Here is a 25,106-nt window from a genome sequence, read left to right as displayed (position 1 = left end):
ATTACCAAAATATTTAACCACCACTGATAAATTGTGTAACAGCATAATTAATTTTAATTAAAAAAATTATATAATACACAATTCATTTTATTAAAAAATGATATTATTTATTTAATTTACAATTTTTTATTGCAATTAACTATTTCATTTTTTAAACTACTATTATAAATGAGTACGATTGTATACCAACTTAAAAAAATTACGAAAAAAATGACATTCCTTTCAGCGTACTTGTTGAGTGGATAGTAATTACTTAATGAAAGAATCTCCTATTAACAATGTATCAAAACTGAATTTGATGGTACGATTGAAAATATCATGAGCCTCAAAAATTGCTATAAGAAAAAAAAAAACATTTTATAACTATATGTTGAACAAACGCTGCCAAACTAAAGCGCGACACACATGAACAAGTTAGGCTTAGTTTATAATATTTTACGATATCTTAAGACAAAATATTATATATATCTTAAGGCACCACACACATAGGTTAAGATACGAAAATTTACGAAAACTTCTAATACAAATACAAAACTTGTTTTATTTTTCAATGTATTCGCATTGACGATATATTTCGTATGTCATATAATTTCCATTTAGCTCAGTATTTTACAATACTGTAAGATGAAAATATATGTATTATCTTCGCCATGTGCGATGTTCTATCGAATTATATGGCGAGAGATATTTGAATCGTGAATCTTCATCTTGTGTGACGATCTTTAGACTTTCTTTTTATCTTATATTTATTAAAAATAAGTACATTATTAAACGTCGTATGAATAACATTAGAGACCATTCGTTTCGTTCACCGTTCTTTCATTCATATTTACTGATTCCGAATGATTCGGTCAAGAGAGTTCCAACTGCACGAATAGTCGATTTCAAGATGACCGTATCTGGAGAGGTGGAAATTGTCAGGAACCGTCTTAGGCATCGGCCGGGCCCAGTCTTCATATTCGGGAGGCAGAGATTCGTACGCATATTGCTCGTATGCTTCAGTCAACCTATGACAATAAAAATAACGGTAAGTTTAATAAAATATGGAACATAAATGAAGGAATTTGAAAACTTAATAAAACCGATAACCTCCTTTTTTGAACTTGATAAAAACTTTCAAATGTATATAATTCTGTGGCCCGCTGCCAAAAAGGTACTTTACTCAAAAATGTATGTGGACATTCTGCCATTGTTAATTCATTTACTTATTATAAATTTACTAGCTCTTACTTATTTGCTTAGCTAGGCTTGATTTAAATTAAAAATAGAAAAATAATATATAACTCTATTTATGTCAGCACTCATAATTTTATAATTAATGGAATCTGAATATCTCGTCTTACCTATTGTACGATAACATATCGTTATGTCGCAATTGAAGGAAAGTAGTTATTTCAGATATATTATTTATTACAAACATTTAATAAATTCTCACTCGAAACTGTGAAATAACGAAAACGAAAATAATGTTCAACTTTCGTACAAAAAAATAACCGAATTAAACCACGAGCTATATCAGTAATGTAAAATTACATAACGTATATGTAAATACCTATCATTAATCTACTTAATTTGTTTAACAGGTGAATTTGAAATGGAATTGTTCCAACTAGTTAAGATTATGCAATTCTAATAACACGTCCGACTTATGGTCATACATATTAACATTTTGGCTACACACATAATGTTAGTAATTACAGCGATATATTCATTACTTTTGCAATTGTTTAAGCTCTCATCCGTGTCAATACATGATCACGTATTAGATAATAAACGGGTGTATTCTTCGTGTTGCGACTTCGCATTAATTTGCGAACATTATGACAGTAGAGGTTCATGCCCTGTATTACTTTCTTACGACTTGTTAATGAATTTATGTAATTCGAACGATTAAACCGATCGTTTATATAAGATTAGCTTTTAGGTGTTATAATGATTTGCAAATTTCTTTGTCACCCAAGTTTATTTAAGAAACATTAAAAGATTTTTTATAAAAACTTTAAAATTAATCGTCTATTAACATAGGTAATATTGTAAATAATTAATAGTCATTGTAAAACAGAATAACGTAAAAATAAAAAAAAAACAACACCTATAAAAAAGTAGAATAAGATTTGTCACCAGCATCAAAATTATGGCCAAAACATCAAATCCAAGTGATTAGTTATTTTGCACAGCTTTAAGAGGAATTGGATTAAACTTTAGTTGCAAAATTCAATCCACTCATACGAAAAAGTGAAGTTTAATAATAGTTTGTAAAAATCTAATATTATGCAAAATTATGCGTATCAGCACATTAATTATTAATATTAACTACACCAGTTACAGAATAAAATATCGTTAGCTTATCACGAACACTGTTATATAAACTTATGTACATATAAAACAGTTTAAAAATACATCTATAATTATACCGGCAAGGCCGACCTTAACCATCTCTTCGCCCCGGGCTGGACAGTTATACGGCGCTCTTTTATATTCAACCAGGGTTAGACTTGGTAACAAGAGCTCAGGTGATTTTAAGACTATTTTGGACCCAGGGGGCAATTAGCGACAATATATGCCGAATGTGGAAAGATAGGTAGTCGTAGAGAACAGAATAAAGATACGGGAGGAAGGTGACTTTAAATCTCAGTATCCCCCAAATTTGGCGAATCTTGGATGTTTTATCATCTACTACATTACATATTCCGCACATAATTATACCAATAACCATTTTTTTATCGATAAGCTTTATTATTGTTATAGATGATATTTATTATTTTTATTGCCATACTAATTGTACATTGTACAATATTATGTAAAGCTAATAACCTATTATCTAAATTTTAAATTGTAACCATAAGTTAATAAAGATTAACTTTCATTTTAGGCAATAGAAACAAATTTAACGTTCCATGTGTTACATAAAAAAAAACAATAAAACAAATGTCCTGTCATAATTTTCTTAACCGTTTTCTTGACCGATCGTGTTCACACAAATTATGCAATGATCTAGAGGTCAATGCTAGGAACAAGTTTCTCTGTGTAGGCAAGAAACGAGCTATATTCTCACAAATGCAACTTTCATTTGTAGTAAGCAAAAACTGGCCCATGTTCACACGATGGATAGAGGATCGTTGTAATACAATGAAACACGAGTAGTTGCGAGCCCCTGACGATGTTTTTCTTCCTATGTACACTTTCCGTTGAACTCGACGTCACGTGGTTGTGATGGGAATGGGAACTGGCATTCAATAATCCGACGCGAGTAAGAGTTAATAAAAACTTATGCATCAGAAACTTTTTTTTAAAATCTGTACTTGAAGTAATAAGCATCTCGTAATATTAACTTACAGTTTTAAATTTGTATTTTTATTATTATATTTAAACAAATTTCTCCGTTGATTTTCTGTGAATAAATTAATCATAATAAATTACAGAGAGCTGAGATGGCCCAGTGGTTAGAACGCGTGCATCTTATCCGATGATTTCGGGTTCAGACCCAGGCAAGCACCACAATATATATGAGCTTAATTTGTGTTTATAATTCATCGCTCGGCGGTGAAGGAAAACATCGTGAGGAAACTGCATGTGCTAATTTAATCGAAATTCTGCCACATGTGCATTCGTCCAACCCGCATTGGAACAGCGTGGTGGAATATGTTCCAAACCCTCTCCTTAATGGAATAGGAGGCCTTAGCCCAGCAGTGGGTAATTTACAGGCTGTTACTTTACTACGTTACTAATAAATTACATTCCGTGTAGAAATTGGCATAAAGTTTTAAAATAATTGCATATATCGTTTGCGTGAAAATGATCGCGTGTTTTAGAGAGATCGCGTAAGGATTAATCATAAGAATCGTTATGCGTAACGCAGGTATCTCTACAGATCTTGTTGTCTATCTGTACCTACACACAATATTTAATTGCAATAAATACAATTGGCGTTAGTATATTAATTTTAATAATAATAGTTCATTCATTCATAGTTCATTTGACTTTATCGTTTTAAATACGGTTTTTCGCTTGGATCTTATATCCCTATACATTCAATAAGTACATAAATATTACTAGTGGAAAATTTAGACAATTACTTCGAGAGACTACTAATATTTTTAGTTCATAACACATTGTGTAATGCTTCTTTTTTAAATTTAGATTTTTATGAAAACACAAAACTATCACTATAGTAATTAATCTATGTTACATAATTATGAAACGAATTCATTCGAAGTTAGGTACATATAAAGTGAGCAGTCAGCTATTAAAAAAAAATTAAGATTTTCATTTTGTAAAAATATTTTTGTAAGTTTATTTCTTTTTTCATTAAAGTCGTATTTTTATAAGTTATACCGACGGCATAAATTGTAACATTTGTTTCTTATCAATCCGTGAATCCACGTGAATCAACATTCAATTATGTGTACCGTCTATGATTATAGTTTTAACCAAGGCAAAGTGGAAATACAGGTATTCATTAAGTTCATTTCTGTATACATATGAATACCTACGATGGATAAGATATATCAGAAAAAGATAGTACGTTTAAACATATTGGGCTGAGATGGCCGAGTGGTTAGAACACGAGCATATTAACCGATGATTGCAAGTCCAAACCCAGGTAAGCACCCATGAATATTCATGTGCATAATTTGAGTTTATAATGCACCTCGTGCTCAGCGGTAAAGGAAAACATCGTTATGATATATACATGTGTCTAATTTCATAGATATTCTGCCACATGTGTATTCCACCAACCCGCATTGGAACAGCGTGGTGTTCCATATGGTCCAAATCTTCTCTTCAAAGGGAGAGGAGGCCTTAGCTTAGCAGTGGGAAATTTACAGGCTGTTGTTGTTATGTTAGACATATTTTCGAATAATATAATGATCTTGATATTACCGTGAATGCCGTCTCTGTTTTCCGTAGCCGTTCGCTATCAAATGGTCGGGTTGATGCTGGAGAGACATGCGTGGTCTTGGTTGCATATATGGTTGCTGCATTGGCACAGGCGCGTAAAGACTTTCATACACCATAGGATGTGGTGCATATACCGGTTCTTCGATGTACATCGATCTTCTTCGTTCCTCTATAAAATAAACACAATTATTTACAACATAAATATACAAGTTGGATGATACGTATGTTTTGAAATGTGTTTATTACAATAATCTTACTGGGTACCTCTGGTAAAATTTTACTGGCAAATGTCATATTATTCTTATAATTCATGTGTTGTGATTTGAAGTGGAACCCTTTTCAGTAATTGATGCCAGTTATATTACTTACAATAACTATTACTAAGCATTGTTTTAAATTTCTAGAATAGACAGAAACTATCGGACATTTTGTAGATGAAGACAAAGATGGCCACTTACTCAAAAGGCCATTTTTCATCGTCGGCCTACGTTAAAAATATGTGTTGGATTACTTAATCGTTACGCATACTACTTATATCAGGAAGATGAACCTGCCAGGAAATTAATTTCATCCGTTAGGATAATGATGAGGTTCGCAAATGTTACTGAAATTATTCATTTATTACTAAAATATTCATTTATTACATTACGTAAATAATGAATGTTTAAAAATATTAATATTATTGTTCTTTTGTTATTATAATTTACCTATAATATTAGCACAAATATAAAACGGTAGCTTTAAATTTAATGTAAAATGATTATTCAAATGTGCTCGTACTTATTCAATTAGGCTTGCCTCTTGAATGAATTATTTTTGGATTTCATTTTAATGAGCATTTAATTGATGTAGTGTCCATTACCTTGTTAAATATAGCTTACTAGAACCATGATCTTAACTAATATTATAATTGCAAAAGTCATTTTATTTCGCTTTTACGTTGTAGCTATTGAACCAATCATCATGAAATTTTACAAACATTATCCAGCCTGCTATATATAGGATAAGTATGTGAACCTGACCTCCCTTCCCCTCCTTAAATGCAGAGGGAGCCGCAAGCAGAACCTAGTATACTTAATTTTGAAAAGCTCTTATTGAAGCTTTTAGAATTTTATAGTATCACTAGATGAATAGTGTGGAGTCTATTGCAAATAATCGGAAAGAAACTCATCAATTGTTTTTCTATTGTCATATAAACGGTGAATCGTGATAAAGGTCTCAAATTACGGCTTCTTCAACTACGTCACAGATAATTGTTGTCGAATAGACGGCTGTATGCACGATGAACATATGTTTAAACGAATAATTAACGTAGGTGCACGCACGCACATATTATTGTATCAGATTAAGCTCGGTGCGTTTTAAAAATAATTAATTATTTGTTTTAATTTATCTATAATTATATGAAAAAAATCATAAGCATACTATTTACATTTCTTAATTAAATGTTACTTACTGTTGTGGTATATGTTATGGTCATAATAATGTTAATCTTGATTTACCGTCTTCATACAAATTTTATATTAATTAATAATACATAAATAACATAATTTGTAATGTATCCGTGTTTTTAAAATGTTTGTATTGTAATTTGTAGTCTTCCCCAATTTTTAGCACAATAAAGTGCGTTCGACTAAATGAACTATGCGACATTATGATTTACCCTCGACTTATTTTCTGCGATTAAATTCTATGTAAGTAAAACAAGAAGCAAGCAAGATAAATTTAAAGAAATCATGTTACATTTTGTTAATTTTCTCTGACAAGATAATTGCGCCAATTATTTTTGAATATATTCTAATTCTAAGTACAAAAATAAAAATGAATGTTGTTTTTTTTTAAATTGAGGATGTGTAATATCTGGACAACTTTCTTAAGGAAACATTATTACCTACATATCAATTAAGACTTGTTCAATATCAAATTACGTACCAATAATAATTTCATTACATATTTTGATAATTACATTTTAATTTCTTTTTGATTACATTCGGTATTAATTGTTAGCTAACTGAGATCTTCATATTTCCTAATGAAAGTAGATAGTAGAATGTGAATTAAACTTAAGAAAGTTAAATAACTATTCTGTTAAAACTTACGTCTGTAACCGTAGATTGGCATGTCATGGTAGTCAGGCATTATAACTCTGGATGATCTCCTACTGTAAATCGTATAGTCAGGTGTAACTACATCCTCGGGGAAAACGGCTCTTTTAGGTTTTGGTTCCTCTCCAGAGTCATAAGTTTTTGTTGGGACATAGTAGAAACTTGCACTAACTGGTTCCCCAGCGAAGGAATTCATATTTTGTTCTTGACTGGAATCTGGAGAATCTCCTTGTATCATACCGAAGGCTTCGTTATCCCACGGATCGAGGTAAACTCGGTTGGTAGGCTGTGGACTCCTATCTTCATCCCCTTCACTGTCGAAGTCAACAGCCGCCCAGTACGGGCTACTTGCGTGTCCTGGCATTACTAGCACACAAATTAACTCAACCTTTAACGAACCACACTTGAAACTATTGCTCCCAAATTTGGATACATAACAATTACAACAATTTGCACGTTCTATCCAGACATGGTCGTGTTATTTATATGCCTCGTTTGGCAGCACTTATTCTTATTCCAAGCACAGCACGCGATAATATTCGACTATGCGGCGCAATTGGCGGCAAAATTAACGAAGATACACACGCGAGTGCACACCACGGCACTTGCTTTTAAAATAAGCAGACGCAGAGGCATTGATATGTGCGCGTTGGGCTGTAATGACAGCGAATGTTTTGTGTTGAAGACGATTAATTTGTGTCGCCCGTACGTCGTTCTCGTAACAGCTTGTAACATAACCTTTTTGTGTACATAATCTACTATTTTATACTAGATACACATAGTTTTACGTAACATTTTAAACAATACATTTTAATGTAACTTTGTACATATGTGTATTATTGATCCAAGTGAATCAGGAAGTTGGTATTTTATATTGCAAATAACTTAATCCAATATTTAAATTTATAAAATATTAGTTTTGCAAGGAAATGTTTAGCTGCTAGAGAAAATTTAATAAACATTGTAATATAAATGTGTCAGGAAATGTTTTATTTCGTATGAGTTATGATTTAATAAATATCTTTAAGATATTTTACATAATAAGTTTTTATGAAGAAGTGTTGTAAAGTTTTATTATAATAAAATTCTCAATTCTCACAGGTCAAAATTCTGGATGAACTATTATTTATTTTATATTGACTTATTGCTGACCTGTAGGTAGGTATTATAGATACTAATTTATAAAATATTAAAATAACGAGTAACGATGTCAACTTGATTATTATATATACAGAACACAAAAAAATACAAAATTAACTTAAACTTATGTAGTTATTACCACAGTCTAGCTAGTCTATGCAGAAATCTAAGTCTATTTATGTTCAAATAGCTTCAATCTCCATTAGCTGTATACATATATTCAAAACATAACTGACTGGGTTAATCATTTCATTTCATGGTAGGTACAATACATATAAACAAAGCTTTCCTTAAGTTATCTTAATAAGATACGAGTATCAGCTGTATTTTTTTAATTGCTGAAAAAACTTATTTAATCTATATGTTACTTCTCTTGGTATTATACAAAGTACGTAATAAATTAAAAAAAATATGCGTCAGCATATCGTAATTTAATCATTCAAAATTCATGTACATTTCGGTACAGTATGTAAAAAAATAAAACTATTATGTAGATACTTAATTTAAATCACATCTGAAACTTTTAGTTGTTTCAAATTACTTAGTTTATATTACAACTAAATTATTTATTAAAATCGCTGTAATCATAAAATCTTCAAAAGTAATAATAAAAATTCAGGGGCACCTGAAATGTGTTGTTTCCGCACATTTTGGGATTTGTTTACATATTTCCGTATGGCAATGAATTAACTTAAATCGTTTTTATAGCACAAGAATACTATTCACATTTAATTAATTAAATAATAATGTGTATTGAAGTCAAACATTCAGGTATTATTTTAGTACACAAGTGTCTAAATAAAACTGCAATGTATTCATTCATTTAATAGTCAGTTGGATTTACTTTTCTACAAAGTGATCTGCTTTTTTATGGTATAGGTTGACGGACGAGCATATGGGCCACCTGATGGTAAGTGGTCACCATTACCCATAGACAATGACGCTGTAAGAAATATTAAGTATTCTTTAAATCGTCAATGCGCCACCATCCTTGGGAACTAAGATATTATGTCCCTTGTGCCTGTAGTTACACTGGCTCTCACCCTTGAAACCGGAACACAACAATACCGAGTACTGTTGTTTGGCGGTAGAATAACTGATGAGTGGGTGGTACCTACCCAGACGGGCTTGCTTTTAGGATTTTTCTAATTCATATGATATGTATATGTATATGAATTAGCTGCTTTGTTGGAAGAATTACATGGCAGAAAATCCGATAACTTTTTAATAATTGCAACTGTAGTAGATAGCTACAACTAGACTACAGGAAAAACATTAGATTTAAAAATAGGACAAGTAATCAACAATGCTTATATGTAGGTTCGATAAACGATGACCAATTTATATTATTAGAAGTTATTAATAATGCGAATTTGTACAAAGATAATATTTAAACAAAATTGAATGATATTTATCAACAAATATTCTAATTGAAATAAAGAGACCGCAAATCAAATTATTAAGAGTAAAACAAGCTAGTTGCTAAGTGTGTTACATAATTGAAATTGGTAGAGAAGAGACATCTAAGACTAACTCGGGCATATTAAAAACAAAACCAAGAATGCACACGATAAAATGCGATAAAATGCAAATCACGTTGAATAATATTAAACGAACCTCTTGAGTTCGTTTAATATTATTCAGCGGTTTTAATTTCAAATAGATTTTGAATACTAAATGTATTAGAGTTCAGATCTTAGAACCGACAGCCGATAGACCAGCAGGATTTACCGTACGTTTGTGTAAAATGCACCTTTATTGATGTAATCCCGGGCATTTTATCAATTACCCAAAAATTAAAAGTTCACTTTCTTTCAAATTTGAACTCTACGTAAAACTACAAATGTTTTAAATTCAAATGTAAAAAGCCTAAGAAATACTCGACAAGCCAGATGCAGGTCAAATTAACACGACAAAGCGCCCAAAAGCCTAACTAGTAAATGACTTTACGCAGGGTAATACGCCTAGGGTAGGTTATGCTTAAATATTGCATAGAGAATGTAAAATATGTAAAAAAGGCTAAATTAATTACACTCATACAATTAATGTTAACCATCTTGTTATTTATTAATGTATTTAACATTAATTAAACAAATATAATTTGTTTTTATTTCTATCAATCTTGACGAAGTTTCTGTAAATAAAAATTAAAAAATTATTGTAATTTTGGAAATTATTGTAAACTTATTTTCTATATTTGATTAAAACTATTTTATTTTGTTTGTTGACCGTGTTACATTAAATTGGTGGTTAAAGATTAAAAAATTATCTTTTACCATTATGGGTTTTTTAATTCGGATCTGTCTTAGAATTAACATGAAAATTAACAATTGAGACACACCAATTGTTAATTTTAAGAAAAATTCCCTGCCCTTTGGCACCTTATATAATTAAATTGAATTACAGTGTAATTTACTTTAAAATTAGCTTACAGTCCTAATAGAAAATTTACAACAGTGAAGACTTCTGTATTTTTATTATTCTACTGCTACGATAATAACACAAAACCGAAATGATTTCACGATATGCTCTGAAAACTTTCAAGATTTCTCTTAAGTCAGCTTTTAATTATCGAACGAGTACGTTTATTTAATAGACTAGACAAATAATTAAGGACTAGTTAAGTAATGAAAAAGAACTAACATTAGATATAAGTTGTATCTATAAAGTGTATATTATAAATGACTTAGGACAACATTAACAGTTAATGAGTTGATATTGTGATTTTACTTTTTCGGAAATTATTGAATATAAAGAAAAATTTTTTGATGACGGTGCTGACAATATAAATATTGCTAGCCCCATTGGTTGTATAAAGGGTCGAGTTGAATCCGACATCGATAAAGGCCTTGAATTTGGGCGTAATCACAGATGTACAATAGGATAAATAATCTTATGATCAAAAATTGTATGCATGAAGTTGGAGCCTGTAGTTTAATTCCTTATTATTTTTTAATGACAGTGGAACGTCTTTGAATGACGAGAAGAAACAACAACACATATTTATTGTTAAATAAAATCATTATTGGATTATAATTAATCTCCCTACTCATGGTTACGACATTTAACTCCCAATGTATTTTTGATTGATTAGCACAATAGCAAGCAAGCAGCTAATATTTTTGCCATGAGAGGCCCTTCGGATAGCAAAGCCGTAGGCGATCTAATCTAACATTGTGTGTCGCCCACGCCGTGTCTCACTTGAATATTGGCCTCTAAAAACTCATCTAAACTTTTATTAAAAACTATTAACTACAAACAATACATATATGGAAATTGTATTTGTAGATATAATAGACTGAATATCAATAGCTTAGGTGTACCGTGTAAGCAATATTATTCATAGCTTCTCATGACCAGTGGTATTGATATCAGCGATAGAATCAATAGTATTGCAATCAAAATTATTTTTAACCAAAACCTATAGATACTCGTTATAGTTTCAATGGTTCTATACTACAGATAGTCAGTGCGTTTTAGTTCAGTATTATTTTCTTACATGTACGCCAAATAACGACATTATGTTTAAATAAGTATCGACAGTATTATCGATATTGATACAAAATTGATCGATAGAATTACTGTCGATATTTTAATTAGTTAGGGAGGACCACTATTTATAATCAAATTATCTATGCTTTTCTACAACACTAATAATTATATGGTACCTTCATTTATTCTATTCTATTTCAATCATAAGAGTATAAAAAAGACACATTAACATCATTTGAGAACAAATTGACGCGATAGCATTGATTGGTCGAGAGCTTGAATAATTTATAATATTCTCTATGGATTTGCGAAAAAATGCCATTTTGAATGTCGACGAAACTGTTATTGGATTTTGGAAGTAAAATTAAAATTAATATAAGTAGTTAAGTGAAGATAATAGTGTTGTATTATAAATAAAGATATATTAATTATAAACCCTTAGTAGTGCACAATATAGTTGAGATATTAGCAAATCGCATGAAATCGTAAATCTAAGGTGATATATTAATGTTGTAAATAAATTATAATTACTTCAGTTTGTTAAGAGCATAGTAAAATGTATTATGTATATTATTTAATTATAATAATAATTACTATGTGTATTGTTTTTATTAAAAAAGTATATAGTATGTATTTTTATAGGGCAACCACAAAAAATAATATGCTTTAAATTATTTTTAATGGCAATAATATATTGTCATCGTTCGCGCCAGAATCGTTATACTTGTCAAAAATGTTATTTTATTGTTGACGATTAAACAATATTTCTAACGATTAAAATCGTATTTCACTGCTATTAATAGAAAAATAGGTATAATCCTTTATTTCAAATCAATATTTTACTAGTTTCCGTCCTCAAAGTGTAATTTTATAGTTATCCATATGCGGTATTAAGTTTCGCCGATAGGAGCTGATAATACCGGTTACAGCTACCAAGCTTTTTTTTACTCTTTAGTGCTATGGTGATTATTAAAGAGTCTGGTTATTTGCCATTATAGACATGCCTGAAGAAGAATCATCTGGGACCGATCTCGAAAGACTTCTAGATCATTTGGACGATTACACATTAAACGTGCACAATTACCAATCTATACAAAATGCTTTGGAAGCAGAAAATAGCATTGAAATACCTGTGCTTGAGAAGCTGCTTTCGATATGTGCGCGTGACTTGAAAGATGACATGAAGAATTCAGTGAATATGCTAAACATTTTAGCAACCACTTTAAAAAAAATTAAGGTAAGAAATATTCATGAACCATAAATAGTTAAAAAAAAAACTAACAAAAGTTAGCTATTAAGGATCACACAGATAAAATGTGCAATACTTTTTTCAGACAATGCAGTCGCTGCCTGATCTTGTGCCTTCAGCAATAGCAGTGTTAAATATTTTGAAAACAACAGCCCTATTTAACAAGGTTGAAGCTTTAAAAACTCTATGTTTTGAGATAATCATGTCATACCCAGATGAGACCCTAATTTGTATATCAGTAAATCATTCTTCTGAAATAATGGAGCTGCTCAATCTCTATTGTCATCAGCGAATTCCTCTTGAGATAAGGTTGCAGGTATGAAATTTCATAATGTTATTCAAATAGAGTCATATATATATTTGTAAACAGTTCAAGAGTTTTTCATTAAACAAATACATGATCGATTACATTTGTGTGTACAATTTTCAGCCTATCAATATTATTATCAAGTTACTCAAAATTTTACCACCTGAAAAAAGGACAGCTTTTGTAAAGGAAGGAATCAGCATTTGGTTTTCAAAAATTGTACCCACCATAGTTAGCGTTACTTCTTCAACTCCTCATGTATTGGAAGCTTTAGAGTTGTTGACGGATGAACTTGTTCACATTGATTACGCAGATAATCCTCAATGGAGGGTAGTTTTAGAATGCATTTATACACCCCAAAAGTGAGTCATTTTGTTTCATAGTATATATACTAACTGAATGTCTCATCATCCTATGGATGAAATAAGAGATATATTTATTTTATTATTTTAACTATTTTCATTAACCATTACCAAACCTTCATTAATATATTCTTTAACAGATACCCAGCTCTGATGAAGAATCTACTGGAAATAGACAATGATGACTGGCATAGACTTTGGATTGTATTTATTAAACTATTAAAGAATCAAATAACAAAAAGTACTAACACAGTCGGAAGTCCAATCAATTCAATGCTGCCTGTAGTTGAAATGGCCTTTAAAATGGATGTTACAAACAGATGCAGAGCTTTCTCATGCTGGAATGTTCTCATAGACAATTTCTCCACAGAAACAAATGAAGTCTACATAAATAAAAGGATCAAATTATTAATTATTCCATTAACATCCAATAATGCAAAAGTTGAAGAGACAGCTATTGCCAAATTGAAAACTTGGTGGCATTTAATGTCCCGCTTCTACACTAGGATGGACAAATTCTCCGATATGATCCTCATTCCATTCTTACATTTCTGCTTTGGGAAACCAGTGGCTTCGGATAAACCTATGATTATACCTGGAATGATTTCTGAAGCGACAAAAGTTCAAGTTGTACAAGCATTTATTAATATAATTGGACATGCAGATTGTGATGGATGTGTTGCTTTACCCAAATTAAAAGGGAAACTGATAAGCACTAAACTGCTTGTTAGTCACTGGAAAGATTGGATTCATGCTCTTAACATTGTTATTCCATTTTGTGCAGAGAGTAATGAATTTACAGAGCAACATATCAAATGTTTTTGGAAGTCTTTTATAATGACTATTGGAGAGCTTGCTGAGAACAATATCAGACGAGATGTTTTTAATGAAGTTTTAGGCCTTATGAAAAAACTAACAGTGGTAAGAACTTATTAAACAATTAAAACTTTGTCATATGTTTATGTGTAATTAATAAGTTGAGAATTTTAAATATATGCAAATATTAAATTTTAATCATGATTTATCCTTCTAGGGTTGTCATGACAGTCTTGCTGAAATTATATTGAACAATTTAATACTTATTCTTTTTGACAAGGATGATAAAATAAAACCACTTTTGAAATCTAAGGACGAGCAAAATGCACCGATTCACAAGATAATTACAATTATATTAAAATTGCCACTATCTAATTTAGAAAACAGGTAAGATTTTTTTACACTATTTAGTCAAATTGATTTATGTTACTGATTAAAAAGAATGATTATTATTTAATCTATAAATCTAATCTGCAAGACCATTTATAATTGGCTAAATTGTAAATAGTTGTGGATTATCTTTTAATATAAATTTGATAACAATTTAAAAATATATCTAAAGATTGACATACAAGAGGAAGATAAAGAAAATAAGATTACCATGAATATTTTAACCCCAAAGATATAAGTTATTTTTATTATGTGTGGTGGAAATTGCCCAATTAAATGGAAAAAATTAGATACTAATTTCAAAAGAGATAGTTTTGTTATGAATGAATTTTCAAATTATATTATTTTATTCCAGACATTTGGTTGTTCAAAACTTCAAAGTATTATGTAGATTTTTGGTAGAAGAGGCATTTAAAACATCCAGTCATACTATTGAATGTATTTTAAAATATTTACCACCAAATGGATTTCTACTATGGATAGCTTTAGCAGATACTATGAGTGAACTACTTTACACATCATGCCCTCGTATGTTGTGTCGAATGCTCCTATGGCCATTCCAGATCATGGATATATTTGTCAATGTATGTATTATTTATTATGTATTACAATATAAAATTGAAATGATATGTGTGTGTAAAAACTTATGATTTTTACTTCATTATTCAGGAGCAATTGGCTACAACAGCATGGCTAAAAATGTATAAATGTGTATATCCATCATTAAATATGACAAATATAAATGAAGATATCATTAAAACACTTGAAGTGTACAACAGTGACAAATCCTCTACTATGACTATACTGAATGTAGCAATTCTGATGTTAAATCAGAAAATACAAGCAGGTGATGGTATGTACATTTTAATTGATGATTGTTGGTTTTTAATATATTACTGAGCAATAAATGATTAGAAAGGCATGCTGAAAACAATCTATCATAAGGAGAATGAGCTATAGACTCTACCCAAGACCCACTCACTGTAATCTTGGTGGCAATAGCTTATCTAATGATCATTGTAAACTCAGTGAGACAATAATGACAGCATTAACTAAATTCTTACATTGAACCTCAGTAATTAAGTTCTTTTTCTTTAAATTAATTTTCATTTTATATTATTAAGTATTGTGTATGTGCATGATGTAATAGTTTAGTTTAGTCAAAAATATTTTGTTCTATCATTCCAGTTTTAAGATTAAACATGGAATAATGTTTATAAAATATTTTATAATTTACATTACAACGAGGCAACTTGGGTAAAGCTTATCACTTAGATAGAGTTTTGATGTTTCTTTAGTAATATGATATTGCTCAAAACTTTTATATGCAAAGCATTGTTATTTCACAATGGAATATGAAATGGAATAAATTCATTACAGATTCAGATTTCATAAAGGAAGCAGAATTTTTATTGAAAATCATGGGTAAACTTGAACTTAGTAATATAACATCAATATTTGCATCATTAGCAGAAGTGATTGTTCTTATGCTTAAAAAATTGTGCCAAAATACAAATATCAAAGCAGCTAAAAGTGCTATATCAATAATTGCCATCATCTTAAAAATGTGCCCACAAACATCCAATGACTGTGTTAATGTAAGTATCACTATTATACTAAACTTTAACCGATTACTGATATTAATTATTATGTGCTATTTCTTTTTAATGAGTAATATATAAAAGATTAACTTTCAATAGAAGTTTTATTTTTTGTTTTAGGAGGAAGATTACTTAAACCAGCTAGATTCTATTTTCAATTCACTAGAATCTGTATTGAAAGAGGAAACCTACTCGAAACTTAAATCTATTTTAGTAGATCCACTAAAGAACTGTGCATCATACTTTAAAAATCGACAAGTCTTAAGAAGTCATGTCCTTACTATATTTAAAAATGTCGCTAGCAATGATGAGAATATTGAAATCACTGTAAAGGATCTTATTAAGGTTTTCGAAGAGGATGAAAATATACCAAATCAGGATACAGAAAATGGTTTACTAAAACAGTCTGTGGATAAAATTAATTTTACTACACCTAGTAGTAAAACTATTGCTAAAAAACAAAAGAAAAAAGAAGTTAATAGTGTAAATACTGTTACGGAAAATGGAGAAGAATATATTGTTGTTAAATCGAGCTGGAAATTTAATCCAAGGAAATTAACAGATAATCAAAAAGAGAAATTTCAAAGGAAACGAGAAGATATACCTGCCTTGTATCAAGACTTGTCTCAATCTCAAGACGAATTTAAACTAACAACTTGGAAAACTGACTCACAAGATACAACAACTACTACAAGTAAATCAACAAGTGAGCAAGGAAAGGAAGATGTCTCATCAATTTTAAAAAATATGCCGAGCTCTGAATTCGTACCGAAAATTCTCGAAAATATAATGGGAAAGGATAAAGTTGAAAATGATCAAAAGGGTACATTAACTAAAGAAAATTCTCCTTCAGATACTGGGACTGATATTAATAAACAAGAAGTTAAGAAGGATGAAACTAATAAACAGCAATTAACAGTTAGAGATACAAAATCACCACGATTAGCTTTAAAAGACCGCGTATTTCGTAATGTCCGAAATTTAATTGAAAAGTCTAATTTATCAAAAGAGGCTAATGAAGTAAATTCCATTCTCCCCGAAAATGGATCAAAAACACCTGTGATGAAAGCAAAACCCCCAGCAAACCTAACCAATTCTGCTCCAACGTTAATTTGTGTTGATAGGCCATCTCGTGTTAAAAGAAAACCTAAAAAATTCGATGATTTAGAAGCGTTTAGTTTAAAGAAAAGACGACATTCTTCTGGACAAAACGATTCTCCTTCAGATAGTGAGCTAATAGAGAGTAACACTCCACCAACAAATATTTTAAATGATCCCACAAAAGAACCTGAAATTCCTAAAGTAGATGAAAAAGAATCAACAGAAATTAATGATAAAAAACTTCAAATAAATCTCAAAGAAGCAAATGCATCTGATAAAGAAATTAATACTGAAGAAACTTTGAATCAGACAAATATATCTATTTGTGAAGATAAAAATGATGCTAATGACAAAACTAGTGAATCAGATAACAAACAAAATGAAGAGGCACAGGAAGAAAAAGCTGTTGATATTTCCAATGAAAAGCTAATGGAATCACCTGGTGATGTTGATAAAGATAAAAACTCGCAAATTAACACTCCATCTGCTGATAAAAATAAATTACCGGATGTGCAAAAATCAAGTAAAAAATCTGTTACGAAAAAATCTCGAATAGAAAAGGAACTAGCAATTGATATGGTAGAGGGTCATCCATTTTTGAAAGTTCAATCTGAAAAGCGATTGACAAGAAAAGCAATTTCTAATTCTCCTCGTACAAGAAAAAGTTTATCAGAAAAATGTACTAAAAAGAAACTAGAAATGAAAACTCCAAAAGCAGACAAAAAAACAAAAGATAAAGAAAGGTCAATTTCAATTAAAGAAACCCAAAACACAAATACTGAAGATACTATGGCATCACAGGATGTTATAGAAAGTTCTCAAGATTCGACAATTACGACTATATCGGTAAAATCATGTAAAAGTATTGGAAAAAAGGTAGTTGATGCTAGTTTGAACAGCACTAAATGTGATAATGAAACAGAAACACAAAACTTATTAGAAGATAGTCCAAATATTGGTTTCTCAGCACATGCAGAAAGTAAGGATGATATAGAATTGCCTCTTAATAAAACTGTTGATGAAAAATCTTTAATAGATTTAACAGAGAATATGGATACAGAACCGATAAATGTCGACGACGAAGTTATCATAATTAACGATGATGATGATCAATCCATTCCAGTTAGTATCGAAGACAAATCAGTTGAACAGAATACACAAAATACAGCTCTAGCCGAGACTCAATCACTCGATCCATCTATCTTTATCAACGAAGAAGAAAACAATGTGCCTAAAGTAAATATAGTTAATGATAAAGAGGCCGCTTTGAAAGAAAGTAGTGCAGAAAATGTAATAGACAATGATGTTACAAATGCATCTTTAAATGCAACCTCTAGTGAGGAAACTAAAACTATGACCGATTCAGTATTAGCTACAATTGAAAAAGAAGACTCGAACGCGCAACTTAAAGACGAAGAACAAAGGAAGCAAGACTTTTTCAACAACACATTAGAAATTTCGCCTATAAAGACACTGAGTCCAGTGAGAGATAAGAAATCTCCATCTCCTGAAACTAGCAGCGATTATGTCGTCATAAAACTATCATCACCAGTGCAAAGTAACGGTGAACCGTTTGATAAAATGGAATCTCCTGAATTCTTTACAGAAGAGAAAATATCCCCGGATAAAAGAGATCAATCGCCTCCCAGAGAAGAGGTGAGCGTGACAAATACAAGTCCTAGTTCAAGCCTATCGTTGAAGAAGAATAGGCCGCAAGTGCGTTCGGGTGGTCGAGCGGCTCAAATGCTAGGCCTATGTGTCCCAGACAGACTCCAAACAATAATGATGTCAGAAAAATCATTGGATGGTGAGGAGATTAAAAAGAGTCCATCACTTAATACATCTGCAAGACGTAACTTGAGAATTCTTTACAATAGCTCAACTGGAGAAACAAATGACAATTCAGATGAACAGGAAGATAGCGAGAATTTTCTTAAGTTTAAGAGAAATTTACCATCAACGGATTGCAGCCCTTCCGGTCCTATTTTAAAAAGAAAGCTTATTGATATTACGGATGAAACTACGGCTTCACCGGCAAGTAAAGTGAGTATAAATGTTTGTTTTATTTTAAACTTTTTATATACATACACACAGAAAAACAAAGTTGAAAATTCGTTCTGTGTTTTACATATCTAGAATTACTATATCATACATTCAATTCGACTTTATAATAAACTTGCGACGCACGGGTGCAATACAGATACTAAACATACTACATAATTTGATTATTTACGACTTCACATTAGAAACTTTTAAAATTATCAGTGTTTCTTGTCTATACTGTTCATTTATTATATACAAAAACCTTCCTTTCCAATCACTCAAAAACCCGTATCAAAATCTCTTGAGTAATTTAAAAGATCAAAGCATACATAGGAACAGACAACAGTAAGCAACTTTGTTTTGTACTTACTATGTAGTGATAGTTAATTATTTACCTAATTTCAGAGAAAACGCGTTAGCTTCCACGATCCACCTGTTTCCACAACTATTTGCGTCAAAAAGTATATTGAACCTGGCGGTGTTCGTTCGCCACAAAATTCTGCAATCAAGCGACAAGAGAGACAATTGCGATCTCAATTAGCCACAAAATCACCAAAGAGACTCGAAAATGTGTTCAAATTAGACTCAGTTTTGACAAAAGCTGTGGAAAGTTTTACTGAGCCTAATGTTATAGTTAATACTAATGAAGATTCGGAAATGAGTTCCATAGAACAAACACCGATCGTTCAAGTCATTAAAACCACCGATTTAAATGACACAGATCCAATTTGTTCAAAATTAATAGATTGTAAGGACCCAATTTCAAATATTGCCAGCGAATTATCATCTCCGGCTATGAAGGTTTTATTGATCAAAGAATTTGAGGGAAAGATTAATACTGTAGGAGATTTAGCGAAACTAACTGAACTTGAAATTAATAGACTTTGTATAAAAGCACCTAAAGTTCAAGTTGCCGAAAAAGTATTAAATGACTACTTGAAAAAAATAATACAGGCTGAGGAGGAAATGTCGCCAACTATTGAGGCCGCTATGAACGAATCATCTATAGTTGAAGATAAATTACCCATTGTTATGCAGACAAATGATGTTGTTGTCGAAAATATTGGAATGCAGACGGATGTACTAGATTTATCATCAGACAGTACACAAACTGACTCCATATTAACAAACCATTCCAGTTCTCAGACAGATGAATCAGGAAACAAAACGACGGCGGAAATTGTAACAACATGCTTATCAGAGGTAAGTTCACATATCTTACTTTAATTACTCATACTTACAAATGAAAGTAAAGTAAAATAAAAGTAAACTAACAGCCTGTAAATTTCCCACTGCTGAGATAAGGCCTCCTCTTCCATTAAGGAGAGGGTTTGGAACATATTCCACCAAGCTGTTCCAATGCGGGTTGGTAGAATGCACATGTGGCAGAATTATACTAATGATAATTTTTATAATGTATAATGTTTCAATATTGTAGGAAGAATATTGACAGATTTTCTATTTCATTGATTAATAAATTTGGTAATTAGTATCAAATTATTTCAATTAAAATAATAAACCTGTAATTTATTTGCTTACTTTTCAGAGAACAGACTTCATTACGAATCTATGTGAGAAAATGGATGAAGCTTCTAAGAAAAAGATTGTTGACAATTTGTCCTACAATGCTTTAACTGAAGTGTTAATGAAGAAAATGACGAAATCCAACTCTGATGTCCTTTTGAACAAAGTGATAGAACAAAAGAGTACACTTGAACCATCAAATAAAAACAATACGGACAGAAGGCTCTCTATCGTTCAAGATTATCTCTGTGAAAGGTTTGATTATAAGGACTTGATATTATTCTGTAGTGATTTGTTAAAAAAAGTATATGAAAAGCCTTAGAATTATTTAGTAGCTCTATGATGGAGTCGATTGATTTATATTATGACACATTTAGAACGGCTTCAAATACAATCATGTAAAGAGGCTGGTCTGTGTTGATTGTTTTGTTCAAAACAATTATTAAAACTGATTCCTTTTAAGTTTTATTGATTTTAACACTATTTTTTATATCACATGAGAATCTTTGTTGAATCTTTAAAGAAATAATAAGTATGGGAATTATATAAAATAAAATAAATACAAGTGTTATCAAAACTAATTTTATTTAATATAAAACAATTCAAATATTTACAATATTCAGTCATGAGCTATGATCGTGAATGATCACGAATATAATACGTCATTCATACATAACAATGGGTTGTAATCACAACAAATGCAAGGCAATATCGTTATTGTATGAATGAGCCTTTATTTTTGTAACATAGAGTAAGGTAGGTAGTTATTGCTCATAGAATAGAGTCAAGGTACCTATAAACGTGAACGGTACATGGCATCAGAAATGTATCACATATAAAAATATTTACAGCAATCTATAAGATACAGGTAACGTTAAAGCTTCGTAAACAATGAAAACTTATAATATACTTTAAATACACCCATATTTACACATTTCTAAGGCACTTCTCACCCGACCCAAAATTATTAATAATTATCACACTATAGAAATGTCTTAAATAATAAGGCTTTGTAATCATAGCCGTTTATTAAACGCATTTTGATTAATATATGCTTTGTCTCTGTTATTCTAAAGACATACTTAATGTGGGAGAAAGAGACAAGGCATACATTAGTTACGTTCGATAAATGTTTATGAATAGTAGGTATTTTTTGCCAGATTAGATTTAATGATAGCATAAGCAATGTCGACTGAAATAGTGTAATATACATTACATACTTCTTAGGAACTCGTAACTTTTAATAAATTATTTAAAAAATCACACTGTTTCATTTTATACCCAAAAATGTATGCAACCAACTTGTTTTCATAGGATTATATTTGGCAAAACGCACATTACATTACATAACGCATTATACATTAATACTTTACACTATTTTGATATTTCCTTTCTTATAAAAGTCGAAACTGCTTTTAATTCTTACATTCTAAGCTCCTTATACAGCTATCTTTAGGTATTACTGGTTTATAATTATATCTAAGGCGACTGTAATTTAGCCACACTGTCAAATTGACTTACCATTGCAGATCCAGAACTTCATATCTACTACACACAAAATACAGTTTTTACGCGTAGTTATAATTCAGGTGGAAATAATAATACTACTTTGGTCCACAATTGAGCACACGATTTTATTATAATTTGTAATTTAAAGAGGTTATTCGGTTAATGTCAAGGGAAATGCATTTCCGCAACATAATCTAAGTGTTCGAGATTGTGATGGGAGTTGCTACGTCTTGGAGCCCTTGGCCTGTGCAGGTTGTGATGGGAGTGCGTTCGCATCACCCTGTACGCGCCCTCACGTTGTGGGCTCGTGTCACTTGTTTTTCGTGCCCTTCCATCATCATCTCTATGCCCTTGATTTCTGTAGTTCTCGAAAGCACGATGATTATTACTATATCTTTGTCTTTGCCATGCGCGATCACTTTCCTGTCCGTACAGATCCAGTTCCCCCGAAGGTTGGAACTGGCTTGTGCTCTGACAGAAATTGTTGTATTTCTTCCATCCATCTTCATATTTCTTTCTGGTATTCTCACTGTTTCCGATTTGACGACGTTGCGATTGGTTGGAACTGCTTTCACTGGTGTCCTCGCCCGATGTACCGATGCCCAAATCTTTATCGTCACCGTATATTTTATAAACGCCATTCGGATTTATACTTTTTCCACTGAATATTTGATCATTGAGAACTAATTGTGGGTGTGGTAAGCAATAGGGATTTGGGAATAATTTTTCGACTTTTGATATTTTGAAGTCATCCTCTTGTTTTGTGCATGAACCTGGACCGAAGAGTGATAATAGTACTGGCAATAGGAAGAGACCGTGCATTGCACCGAAGAAAATTACCATGAATACCATTTTGAAGAACACAGAAAATATATAACTGTCAGCTAGCAGTAATGCAACAACACCAAGAATAGTACTGAATGAGCCTTGAACGATCGGTAATCCTAAAGAGTAAAGACATTCGCTGACTCTCTGTTTAGGAGATTTCGCCTTAGATGCCATGTACGCGTAACAGATGTGAGCAGTGAAATCTACAGAGAAACCTATACACATAATTAAATTAATCATAGATATTGAATCAAGATTTATGTCCCATAAGGCCATGTATCCTACGACTCCGATTTCTATAGATATTATACTAAAGGCGACCCATAATGAGCATAATATATTCGGGATGAAAATGAAGGATGTTATCATCATCATTAATGCACCGTAGCAGAGATTTTGAATCGATGTTGGTCTCACGAGTTCGAACTGTAAAGAAACAAAATATTGATTTATAAAACAATGTATTAGATATAATCGATAAATTATTTAAAATATAATATAAATTAAAAAAAATACCTGATCAAAGAATACGAAATACGGATGGAATACAGATGCATTTAAAGGTGATTGAGCCACGACTTCCCTCAAAGCTTTAACCATTTCTTTCTCATGGTTAGTTCCGCTTATATTTATGGCCTGAATTAAAAATCTCGAGGCAATGATTTCGTTGCCACCTTCATTGAATTTGACATCGAGTGAGAAGGGATTTGCAGGGAACAGCCATAACTGTAATTAAAATTATATTTTATTAATTTACCTACATTAGAGTTGAAAGCAATCAAATTGTGTACTGTTAGCAAAAAATCTATTTAATACTGATAATTAATATTGTTTTAGAGTCTACGAATTAGTTATTACTCATTTTTATCATTTTGTAGGTATTAATAGTGTATATCAGATTAAACTTTTCGGATACCCATTTCGCAAACGGACTACTATAAAACCTTTGGAAATAAAATATTCAAAATTTCTGAATTTGTTGAAAAAACCAAATTATCTCAGATGATATTAGAAAATGTCATTGGAAAATAGTAAAGATTTACCTCTTTAAGATTTTGAATGAAGTCTTCTTCGGTGTCGATGGATACATTTAAATAGTCGTTATTTCTCTCTACGTAATTAACGAATGTTCGAAGCCACGATTCGGTGTAAAGGGAATTCGATATATACGAAGTATTTTCTAATCTTTGTGTCAATATTTCCACTTCGTCTTGGATTTTCGGGTCGGAATAATTGTAGTTTCCACTAATGACTACCTGTAAATAATAAATTTGCATATTTTTTTCCAATAATGGGAAATTTATAGTAAAGTAAATATTGTTTAGTCAATGTTACCTGTATCCTGTATGGGAATTCTCTGTAATAAAGATCTTCACGATCAAAGAACTCGACTGAATACGAATCAACTTTCGACAGTTTCCTTCTTTCCAAGCCTTCTTTTAAATTCGTCACACCATAGCCAGCTCCAGCCAGATACACTAAGAATACAACTATAACCAGTGCCTTGACTAAATTATTGTTTAGCAAATTCGCCATGGTAGTTCGGAAAAATGCCATAATACAGTGTTCTTTGTTGTCTATAGGATTGTTTGGATCCGCATTGTCTATACCTCCGCTGCAAAATGCTCTATACAGCCATGATTTTTCTTCTGAAAAAAATTGTATAATTATTATTTTTGTGAGTGTACTGTGTAAAAAAATACATAACGATTATTTTAGTGTTGAATCCTTAGAGCT

At 31.1% G+C, this 25,106-nt stretch overlaps 3 protein-coding genes across 4 annotated transcripts in view; 1 reads left to right on the top strand and 2 right to left on the bottom strand.

Moving 5' to 3' along the window:
• Positions 1 to 551: 551 nt before the first annotated feature.
• On the bottom strand, positions 552 to 7,637 carry LOC124533786. Its single transcript, XM_047109300.1, has 3 exons — positions 7,002 to 7,637; positions 4,885 to 5,071; positions 552 to 1,007 (listed from the first exon to the last, which is right to left on the bottom strand). The coding sequence occupies exons 1-3, from the start codon at positions 7,369 to 7,371 to the stop codon at positions 830 to 832; spliced, it is 735 nt and encodes a 244-aa protein (XP_046965256.1). The 5' UTR covers positions 7,372 to 7,637; the 3' UTR covers positions 552 to 829.
• Positions 7,638 to 12,335: 4,698 nt separating this feature from the next.
• On the top strand, positions 12,336 to 21,879 carry LOC124533811 (telomere-associated protein RIF1). The gene is made up of 12 exons (XM_047109330.1): positions 12,336 to 12,450; positions 12,638 to 12,876; positions 12,974 to 13,204; positions 13,319 to 13,557; positions 13,698 to 14,478; positions 14,591 to 14,760; positions 15,119 to 15,347; positions 15,433 to 15,616; positions 16,144 to 16,361; positions 16,485 to 19,508; positions 19,914 to 20,711; positions 21,055 to 21,879. Exons 2-12 carry the CDS (start codon positions 12,640 to 12,642, stop codon positions 21,352 to 21,354), a joined length of 6,411 nt encoding a protein of 2,136 aa, XP_046965286.1. The 5' UTR covers positions 12,336 to 12,450; positions 12,638 to 12,639; the 3' UTR covers positions 21,355 to 21,879.
• The window catches only part of LOC124533810 (patched domain-containing protein 3), a 44,451-nt gene continuing 40,943 nt past the window's right edge, over positions 21,599 to 25,106 (bottom strand). The window contains exons 8-11 of one of the 2 annotated variants that reach the window (XM_047109328.1): positions 24,705 to 25,018; positions 24,413 to 24,625; positions 23,886 to 24,095; positions 21,599 to 23,795 (exon numbers count right to left, since the gene is read on the bottom strand). In XM_047109328.1, coding sequence (XP_046965284.1) covers positions 22,707 to 23,795; positions 23,886 to 24,095; positions 24,413 to 24,625; positions 24,705 to 25,018 — 1,826 coding nt within the window. In that variant the 3' untranslated portion in view covers positions 21,599 to 22,706. The remainder of the gene's footprint in view (positions 23,796 to 23,885; positions 24,096 to 24,412; positions 24,626 to 24,704; positions 25,019 to 25,106) is intronic. The other variant, XM_047109329.1, reaches the window with a different exon arrangement.

Source organism: Vanessa cardui, chromosome 11, assembly GCF_905220365.1.
Source record: "Vanessa cardui chromosome 11, ilVanCard2.1, whole genome shotgun sequence".
NCBI lineage: Eukaryota > Metazoa > Arthropoda > Insecta > Lepidoptera > Nymphalidae > Vanessa > Vanessa cardui.
The sequence above is the reverse complement of the archived record's forward strand: the minus strand, read 5'-3'. Positions and strand labels throughout refer to the sequence as shown.

Bases quoted from the DNA above. Each gene is read 5' to 3' on its own strand.
- LOC124533786 (XM_047109300.1), bottom strand. From the start codon at position 7,371: ATGCCAGGACACGCAAGTAGCCCGTACTGGGCGGCTGTTGACTTCGAC. The intron at 5,072-7,001 runs GTAAGTTTTAAC...TTTATTTTATAG, and splicing joins GCCAATCTACGGTTACAGAC to AGGAACGAAGAAGATCGATG. The intron at 1,008-4,884 runs GTAATATCAAGA...TTATTGTCATAG, and splicing joins AAACAGAGACGGCATTCACG to GTTGACTGAAGCATACGAGC.
- LOC124533811 (XM_047109330.1), top strand. From the start codon at position 12,640: ATGCCTGAAGAAGAATCATCTGGGACCGATCTCGAAAGACTTCTAGAT. The intron at 14,761-15,118 runs GTAAGATTTTTT...ATTTTATTCCAG, and splicing joins CTATCTAATTTAGAAAACAG to ACATTTGGTTGTTCAAAACT. The intron at 19,509-19,913 runs GTGAGTATAAAT...ACCTAATTTCAG, and splicing joins CGGCTTCACCGGCAAGTAAA to AGAAAACGCGTTAGCTTCCA.